This window comes from Vitis vinifera, chromosome 5, assembly GCF_030704535.1.
Source record: "Vitis vinifera cultivar Pinot Noir 40024 chromosome 5, ASM3070453v1".
Lineage (NCBI taxonomy): Eukaryota > Viridiplantae > Streptophyta > Magnoliopsida > Vitales > Vitaceae > Vitis > Vitis vinifera.
In genome coordinates this window covers 4,736,191-4,745,669 of record NC_081809.1, presented here as the reverse complement: position 1 = coordinate 4,745,669, position 9,479 = coordinate 4,736,191, and the positions used below count along the sequence as shown (strand labels likewise).

The 9,479-nt window shown below is 36.0% G+C and overlaps 2 protein-coding genes across 3 annotated transcripts; both read right to left on the bottom strand.

The window, feature by feature from the left end:
• Positions 1-713: 713 nt before the first annotated feature.
• LOC100251050 (3-dehydrosphinganine reductase TSC10A) lies at positions 714-4,066 on the bottom strand. Of its 2 annotated transcripts, XM_002280962.4 has the most exons (4): positions 3,332-4,066; positions 2,813-2,960; positions 1,701-1,992; positions 714-983 (listed from the first exon to the last, which is right to left on the bottom strand). In XM_002280962.4, coding segments are annotated over exons 1-4 (972 nt in total). In that variant the 5' UTR covers positions 3,863-4,066; the 3' UTR covers positions 714-982. The 2 variants fall into 2 exon arrangements, with proteins under 2 accessions (XP_002280998.1, XP_059592820.1); XM_059736837.1 differs by having other exon boundaries at positions 714-1,992; positions 3,332-4,039.
• Positions 4,067-7,924: 3,858 nt separating this feature from the next.
• On the bottom strand, positions 7,925-8,605 carry LOC100854649 (uncharacterized). The gene is made up of 2 exons (XM_003631936.4): positions 8,296-8,605; positions 7,925-8,158 (listed from the first exon to the last, which is right to left on the bottom strand). Exons 1-2 carry the CDS (start codon positions 8,416-8,418, stop codon positions 7,925-7,927), a joined length of 357 nt encoding a protein of 118 aa, XP_003631984.1. The 5' UTR covers positions 8,419-8,605.
• Between the last annotated feature and the right edge of the window lie 874 nt (positions 8,606-9,479).

Below are 9,479 nucleotides of genomic sequence, written 5' to 3'. Positions count from 1 at the left end.
CACTTAAAATTTTTTATCTTTCAAGTATTAAAAAAAATAAAAATACTTCTTAAAATCATTATCAAACATATTCTTATTTGATTTAAATATGAATATGTCATGTGTTTCAAATATGGTATGATTATGTGTCCACTTAATGGCCTATTTGGGTAGTTAGATACTGTCTTGGATACTACAGGAAATTTTTCCCAACAAAACATAGCCTAGAATTTCATCGCAATGAGATTGGCTCATAAGATTCCTAATCAATAGTCAATACGGATGTTACTTGAGAGCATGATCCCAACAAGGCCTATAGGACATGTTGCAATTCTTCTGTCCATTCAGTAGGCACTTACGTTTCATGAAAGTGACCTAATCCACTAGGCTTTGAAACTATCTGGTGGCTGGGATCATTTTCCGAAGGTTCAAAGAATTTTTGCCCATTGTAATGTTCCATGTACGTTTTCTACTCCACTTAGATGTCAAAAGTCCCTGGCTCATGTTTGTAAAAGAAGGAATGAGAAATCAATTTTATTCTTCGAGGTTTGAAGAGCTCTCAGGACTTTGAAAGATACCTCAAACTTTGTTTCTCCAGCTGTCCATTGTAACTCTCACATGCATATTCTGATATAGCTTCCTCCTCTTCCATTATATAGACTGGAGAGCAGAAACCACTAATTGAGACCTCACAAAGTTCAACTAAATTTTGCAGGGTCATAGAGAGGACGAGGTTTACTACTGAAGATTTTGATCAAAATATCAATTAGAATGTGAACAGTTTCTCATCAGCAGAATGATTTCAGTTCCCTCGATTTTCAGTACTGAGACAACCTTATTAATTTAAAAATACAAAATGAGATTTGAGCCTCAACATACAACTGTTACTGGAGAAGAAAAAAGGGCGTGTAGGAAAAATTTCAGCTTGCAGCTTCTTTCAAGACAAAGAATCCTCAATGATCACTGCAAGCAGCTTCCATCAAGAACTTCCAGGTCCCTAATATCTGTAAACAATAATAAATTTCAGCCCAAGTGAGCAACAAGGAATTTTTACTCTTCAAGCACTAGAAAATTCAAGTTAAATTCAAGCTACGCGAACAAACATATAAAGAGAAAGTGTGAAAGGGCCACAGGCTCTACAATTGCCAAGTAAAAGTGAATACAAATAGAACTTTGCATCTACAGCAAACTTTTGTACCATTTAAAATTGCTTTGAAAGGATGACATATATTTACTTTGATGGTACCTTTTAGATGTATAAATCAAATGTCTTATGGTTTTGAGTCCAACCACATAGAAGGCATAGAACTCTTAAGATATGTTCAACTTCACACTTGTTTGAAGAAAGGAAACAGAATGTTGTGACCACTTCACTTCCCATTTTTTAAAGAAGCCCGGCTAAATATTTAGTATGACTCGAATATAGAGAGAATAGGAACCATTTCATGATTTAGAACAGAAACAGAAGTTCCAGGAATTAGTGAACACAACAGAAATGTGAACTGAGTAAAAGATTTGCACAATTATATAACAAATAGTTTAACTGATTATGTGTACCATGCAATATGGAAGAACATCTACATGTTAGATTACTAACCAAACGTTCACACTTTCACTGATTTGAACATTCAAAAGAAATGGCTCAAACCGGTCACTGCAACCGATGAAACAAGAGGAAACGTATCTTATAGTGTTAAATGGTCAGCTTATGGAGAACTTACTAATTATTTTGCGCATACCACCTCTTTATGCTTCTATACCAGCCCCATTGGATACATAGACCTATAAAACGGGTTGGACCAGCGGCAAACACCTCACATAAAGCCATCAGTACTGATCTTTGAGGAGATAAACCAGCTGTTGCAATGGCCAGTAAGAGTCCGTCAAAGTTGCAAGGGACAATAAAACTACCAGATTTGATCCCATTCAAAGTTTTCTTGGCAACTTCATCAGCTTTCACTGTTCCAGAGGAGGCCGCAATAATACCGGTAAGCTGAGGTCTCATCTTGGTCTCTGCAACAAATGGGAACGTCTTAGTGGAACGCGATTGAGCTTCGTACAACACAATAAACAATATAAACTCTGTAGATATAAACTTTCTACAGAAGTTGGAATCACACATGTTTAACAAGATATGATTATGCCCATGTTTTAAAGGATTATAGAGTTGTCTCTCTTGGGAGTGCTTTGGGTAATCCACAAAGAAATGGTCCAAGGGCATGTTGAAAGGCAAAACAGCAACAGGGACACTGTTCAAGGCTGTTGCTTGTATTGGCTTTTAAGAAGTTAGAATCTTTTTTAAGCTCAATTAGAATTTTTATGTCTGTTTGGATAATTTGGTTACAAGAGCTTACTGTAAAAGTCAAGAAAATGTTGCTTCTCCTATAACCTATTTCATGTTTAATGGAACTTTTACCACCTCTTTTGCTTTGACTTTGGCTTCAGCTTGCAAAACAATAAAAGGCTATCCCAAACAAGGCCTGAAACTCCTAGCCCATCAAAGCCAATTTGAAATAGAAGTAAAAAGATGAGATTGTTTTGTGCATGGCATGAACATGATAGATAATTGCAAAACCCCAATAGCTTAGTTGGTAAAAGTCTCCTGTTGGTTCGTTTGAGTTGTGGCTTGCACAAAAAGGATTTGCAAATGCGCTTGAATAGAGTTAAATGCATAAGACCGATATTGAATTGCAAAGGTCAATTGCAGTAATATAGGAGGAGACAATCTAGTGTTAAGACCATCCATTCTATCAAAAATCCATGTATGTCTTCACGACAGTTCAAAGATACCCAATAAATGATAGTAAAGCAGAGAAATTAAAGATTCAAAGACCTTGCTCAAACCCAGGAGTGTCTGTATCTGGAGGAAATATAAGTGAGACAAGAATGTTGTGTGCGATGACCTCCTGTTGCAATGCTTCTGCCAATCCCCGGAGGCCAAACTTGCTAGCCGAGTACGCTGTGTAACCATAAATGCCCACCTACAGAAATCATGACTCCAAATGAACCCAATAGGCAGAGAGTTGTTTTGGAATCTAATAACCACTGAAATTTAACATCTAAGATCCAAAAACTATTGTGCTTTGAATGTCAAATAAGTCGATTTCTAGGTATTCCATTTTAAATTTAGGAGGTAATGTTCATTTCTAGTGCTGAAAAAAAATCACTAGAATAGTGGAACAAAAGATCAAAGCAAAAGGCAATACGTTGAAAGTGCTTTCTTGCTTTTTTGAAGCATAAAAAGTAGGGAAAAAGTATTTCCGAAAACATAAGGAGTTCCTAACAGTTTATAGAACTTTCATAGTAAACAAATTAGCTTAAAACACTTCACACTCGTTCAAGTGCACGGTACCTGACCGGCCTGCGACGATATAATGGCGATCGACGCCGGTTCACGGCTTTTCCGATTCTTCATCCCCGGCAAAGCAGCCTTAATCAAATGAAATGTTCCCATCAGATTCACATCGATCATGAACTTAACCTCCTCCAATTCCTGTTTCTCCAGTTCTCGCGGCACAAACACTCCTTGATTGCAGATCAGCACATCGACGGGGCCAGCCTCTTCGATGGCGCGGAGGACGGCGTCGGGGTCGCGGACATCGGCGGGGAAAACGGCGACATCATTGCCGGTGGAGAGGCGGATAGAGTCTCGAGCCTCCTGGAGCCTATCCACGTTTCGAGCGAGGATGGAGACGCGAGCGCCCTCCGAAGCGGCCAGGTGGGCGAGGGCGAGGCCGATGCCGCTGGATCCTCCAGTGATGAACACGTGGCGGTTCCTGATTGGGATCTTGATAGATTGAGGTTTGAGGATTAGGGCTAGTAAAAGGAAGATTACGATAAAGATGACGACGAAGAAGACCTGGGCCAGGCTGAGGTCCGCCATTGATACAGCTCCTCTGTGAGGCGATGCAAATAAAACGATATTATCAAAATATCGTCTTAAAAGGAAATCGTTTCAGCAAGACGATTTTCTCACCAACTTCGAAAAATATCGTCGTTAAAAGAAACGATTTTATCATGGAAAACGATGAAGAGAAAGAAAGAATACGGTTGAAGAGAATCTTTATTACAAATTTTCTATCATTTTAATTTAACAAGATAATAACCGCCTATTTGACAAATATTTTTTTTAAAAAATAATTATATCAAGAAATAAAATATTATATATGAAATTTATTTTTAAAACATATTTAAAATTATTAAAAATAAATTAAAAATATTTTAGGTTTCAAACATATTTTGTTTTATAAATCATTATAGAATAATTCTCTCAAAAATTATTTTTGAAAACAGTTGCTAAAATCAGCCTAAAAATTAAATTTTACTTATATTAATTTTATAATAATTTGAATGAGATTTTAAAATTAATTATGTTTTAAAATCAATCAGAACATTTTAATTTTCTCACTCATTATTTAAATTTTTACAAATTAATTCAATATGCAAAATTAAATTTTAATTCAAAGGATAATTTTTTCTTCCATTTTTTTAGTTTATCATTAAAAAAATTAATAATCCATTTCTATATTTATTGGATTTTTTACAGTTTGAAAAAAAAATAATTAAAACTTGTTCTTTTTATTTCTATTTATTAAAAATATAAATATAAATATAAATTTTCTTAATGTTAAAATTTATGTTTAACAATCAAACACAATTCAAGAATATTGGAAAAAATTTTAAAATTCATTTATTTGAAACATGATATAATAATTTAAAATAGAAAATTCATTATTTGAATTTATAAAAATATATTTAAAATAAAATAAAACCATTTTAAAGGAGAGCACTAATTTCATAAACATTTTGTATAACAGATGAATTGTATAAGTAATTAGTGAGTTTAATTTCAAAGAATAAATCAATTTTAGTTCAAACTTATTAAATCAGATTTGATGTAGCTTACGAAAATCATAATTCCAACAAATTTTAGTCATATAGGAAATCATTTTTCATATAAGTTAAAAGGAGACTTTTTAGCTACATTTGGTTCTAGAAATTTTCGGGAAAAAATAAAGAGGAAAATTATAAAGAAATTAAAAAAAAAATAGATTTATATCCTATAGTACATAATAACGGTATCGTGTCTGTATAAGAGTAATTGTGATATCTTACATCAGATATGAGAGAAAGTTTATGACTCTATATAGGTACAAACTCCTCTTAATTATTTAGAAATTTTTTAAAGTTGTAAAAATCATTTTATATAAGTATGAACTTCTTTTAACTATAAGTACAAACTCATCTTTAACTATATAGATGATTTTTAAAACCATAAAAGTTCATTTGGGTTTAAAGCGAACAATATTTATATAATTGAGTACAGACAGACAATATCTATATGGTTGAATCTGAGTTATTATAACAACTTATATCCACTCTTATTCACTTAAAAAAAATAGATTTATTACTTTTTAATTTAAAAAAAATAAGTTGAATTTGATTAAATAGATTTATATTTTGAGGGGAAAAAATGATGGAATTTGATCTTTATAGGAATAACCCAAATACAACTTGAACCCAATTGTGGGCTGGGCTCGGTTGGACCACTGGGTATGGGCTGGGCTTAAAGTTAGTTTACTTATGTCAATCGTGGTTAGACCAGAGGTGGCATAACTGACAATTTTTGGAGCGAAGGATCTCAAAACAACAATCATCACACCATTTGAAATTACAGCAAGGAAAATGATATCTCAAAACGTTTTCTTTTTCCTCTCAAAAAAGCCAAATGGCATGTTATATAATTGATTACAACATAAGGCATTCTAACAACATGTTATATTAAAGTGAACCCACATTAAAATTAAGCAAAAAAAAATGAGGCGTGGATTTTCACATCTTGAAAAGGAGTGTGCCTGAGATGGGGAATCGAAACACAACCTTAGACAAGAAGATCCAGGAAATCTTTTGGCATAAGCTAATTTGTAAAGACATGAGATGAGATAATTGAAGATGAGGTGGTGATGGTGACAGGGTGATGGTGAAGGGATACAGGTTGTATGATGATGGGGGCTTTATCTTGAGGGGACTGGGGAGTGAGTTCAAACTCTGAATCATTTTGATTATTTTCAAGCCGAGTAGGCCTACTGGTACTATCTTTTTGAAGCAATTTCTCAGTAAGTGGGTGTTTGAGATATTGAGAACAACAGAGTTGGAACCCACAACTCATCCTTTTCCTTTCATTTCTTCCTAAATAATTCACTCTGTGATTGGGGTATGGTACATCCCCAAGTGGGCTAGTCCTAGATTTCAAACTATATTAATAAAACCTCTCTTTATTCTAAGAAATCTAAGCAAATATTCCATCACCATGTCTTTTAGCCCTTTGCTTTGCTTTCTTTTTTGTTTTTACTTTTTTGTGATATTAAGGATCTCTTAGAGATTTAGGGCTTGACTAATTTACTTTGTTTGTGAAAACCTAGGATTCTTTAGGGTAAAATAATTGAGTTTTTGACTCTTTTGTGAGGATCAGATCATAATTTGGATCTAAAAGTACTGGGCTCATATGGTGTCTGCCTCTATTGATTAGGATCCAATGTTTGATTTGGCAGAAAGAGTGGCTGATGATCCCATCAGCTTAACTAATCACAATACTTTTTGGGGTTTCATTTGGGTTTTCTCAAAATAATGCATATATTGATCACCCTAGGCATTGGATCCTCATGACAGCTAGAAAAATATGGGATAAAAACCAGAATATGTGAAGCTGAAGACACATGGAACCCAAGCTGATGCTTTGACCAATTACCCATGAAAAAATTTTAATTTCTATCTTCATAAGGAACATATGGAAGATTCATTTATCAAGGGCTACAAGCAAAATTCTCAATAATCATGGTTTATTAAGTATTGATTTGAAAAGTTATTCAGGAAGCTAAACCAAAGGTGAATGGTGATTCCAAATGCCTGGACAAGAATCAAGAGCCAGAGCAAGGACTGGCTCTGCACCAGACCCACCCAAATGAGTCCAGCCCACAAGAAGTTTCAACATAAAGGCTAAAGAAGAAAGGGAATAAATGATTAGGTATTTCGTGATAAAAGAGGAGTCTCAAGCTTCAAAGTTCAAACAACTAATCATACATACAGCTTGCCAACGCCCCCTGATAGAATCAAACAAAGAACATAAGCATCCTTTCCATATCTTTCCCCCCACCCTTTCTCTCTCTCTGTCCTTTTAGGGTGGGCCGCAACTTGCAAGCTAATTCCCCAAAGCTGCCACTTTAGTATTTCTGTGCCTCTTTATTCCAAGTGAACATTTTTTCCTGAGGTGAAGGCACAGCTCAAGGCTCTCAAGTGGCTCAGCCTCCACCTAATGGCCTATTTTCCCACAATATTATATATGAACAATAGAGTAGATAGCAACTGGCATACATCATTCTTATGTGTACTTTTGTTTACAAGCTTATCAATCTGATATGATATATTAATGGGACCAAAACTGATATTCTCAAGATTTTTAATATGGGGTTTAGTGAAAAGGAAAATAATACCCATTTATTTGCTTTTCTGCACATGCCTGAGAAGGGCCACCACCAATGGAATGTGTCTTGTCGGATAATTCATTATATTTCTTCTCCTTGCAAAGAGTAGAAGACAGTTAAGAGAATAAGGAAGGCTAAGGGAAACTGCTTGGAATGAATAAGATAAAAATAAAATAATTTAAGTTATGGCATTAAATGAACACAAAGCTTATCCTACATCAATCTCAAGATTCTCAACACCCACCATACATTTCCATATCTAGAGAGGTCATAGCCTTTGGTGAAACCTCCCCAAAGCCAAGGATTAATAGTAGAGTAATACAGAATTAATGTACATGGCCACCATACAGATTAAAAGGGGGAAATAAAAAAGAGGGGCTTTGCCTCAACACAATGGCAAAGTAATTAGTAGAATCATTATTCAAATTATACACTTCATCGCTAATTAACCAATATGTTGCTGCTTAGCATTTTTTGGGGTTAAAAGAATTTTTGTAGGATAGATGAGAAACCCCTCTTGTGTTATCAGGTTGCCTTTGAGATTTGGTGTTGGATGAGTTGAATCTCCCTTGCCTGTTCTTCCTTCTTGGCTGGGATGATCTTGGAATGAAAACTCCTGTGCCTTTGCTCTCTCTTCTGCAATTTTGATCATGTAGGATTGGGTATTGTGTGGATGGGTGGATCACTCTGGAGAAGGCCTGAACATCAATCAAACAGAGTTTAATTATCATATTATCATGTGAGAAACAGAGGCTCCACACAGGTGATGGAAGCTAGGAAGCAAGAAAACATGTTCTTTCTTTTGTAACAGAAGGGCATGGACATGAAGAAGAACCTGGAGAGAAACAGAAGGGCAACGAGCAACCGGGTCTTCATCATCGTCCATGATTAGAAGAGAAATTTGCTTGCTCAAGTCTTGAAAGAACAAATCATCTTCTATCTCCATCGCCACCTCCATATCTGTCTCTATGTAGACTTGATTAAACCAGAAGGTAGAGAGGCAAGAGCTTAGCTTCTTGGTGTGAGTGGTGGCGCAAAAACAAAAGAATGAGAGAGAAGCTCAACACTTGATTCACAGATACACACTCTCTCTCTCTTTTCTTTTCCTTCAGTTGAGTGGGGGTGGATGGCTTATAAATATAGAAAGGAAAGGGGAGGAAAGGGAGGGGGGGAAGGGGGTGAGTTGAGAGTATAGGGGGGGTGGTGAACATGTGGGGGTGGTGGGGTCATGGTGGCAGTTGGCCAATCTGTCTAAGTCTCACTACCCCACAAGAATCATGAAGTGTATTATGATATTATCCATAGTCGAGAAAGAGATGAGGAGCAGCCGGCAACAACCCACACCCAGATATCTCATCCAAGATAGACTTAATCTTTAGCACACTTGGTTGTGAATCTGCCCCCTCTCTCTCACTCACACACTTCCCATCCACTTAAGGGAACAAGGTATGGTTCACACTCAAACACATCTACACGCCTGTCTCTCCATTTTGACCCAAATTTTCACCCACAGGACCTTGTTAATTTTTCCATCACCAGTACTAGAAAATCTCTTCAGCATAAAGATTTAAAATGAATACAGACAAAGGAAGTAAATTATAGTACCCTGCAGATCCTGACTCTTTGTGTATATTAGGGTGTATGTGACTGAATTATCAGATGAAGATGTATCCTACTGTCTAGGACCCATAGGGACAGTGTGAAGGGTCATAAACCTAAAACCGATGGTGGTGCAGAAGAGGGTTAGTTCAATAAAAAGGAGGGACAGTAGCATGCTAGGAGAAGTGGGTCCACTTCATAAACTCATGAAATGCATTAGAGGGTTTGAGGGATGATGAAAATATTTCAATTTTCATCACTGTGCTTGACTTGTTCCTTACACTTTATAGCTCAGCTGTACGTGCCTTGCTTTACTATACAAAGCAAACTAGTGAATTATGGGTATCATGTGGTCCACACGGTTAGCTGGCTGGCCAAGGGTCCCACCCATTTGCACACCATTATGGTGCATGGATGTTG

Coding starts and splice junctions, on each gene's coding strand:
- LOC100251050 (XM_002280962.4), bottom strand. CDS start 3,862: ATGGCGGACCTCAGCCTGGCCCAGGTCTTCTTCGTCGTCATCTTTATC. Junction 2,961..3,331: donor TATCGTCGCAGGCCGGTCAG/GTACCGTGCACT, acceptor TGATTTCTGTAG/GTGGGCATTTATGGTTACAC. Junction 1,993..2,812: donor CACTCCTGGGTTTGAGCAAG/GTCTTTGAATCT, acceptor CATTTGTTGCAG/AGACCAAGATGAGACCTCAG.
- LOC100854649 (XM_003631936.4), bottom strand. CDS start 8,418: ATGGAGGTGGCGATGGAGATAGAAGATGATTTGTTCTTTCAAGACTTG. Junction 8,159..8,295: donor GCCCTTCTGTTTCTCTCCAG/GTTCTTCTTCAT, acceptor ATTGATGTTCAG/GCCTTCTCCAGAGTGATCCA.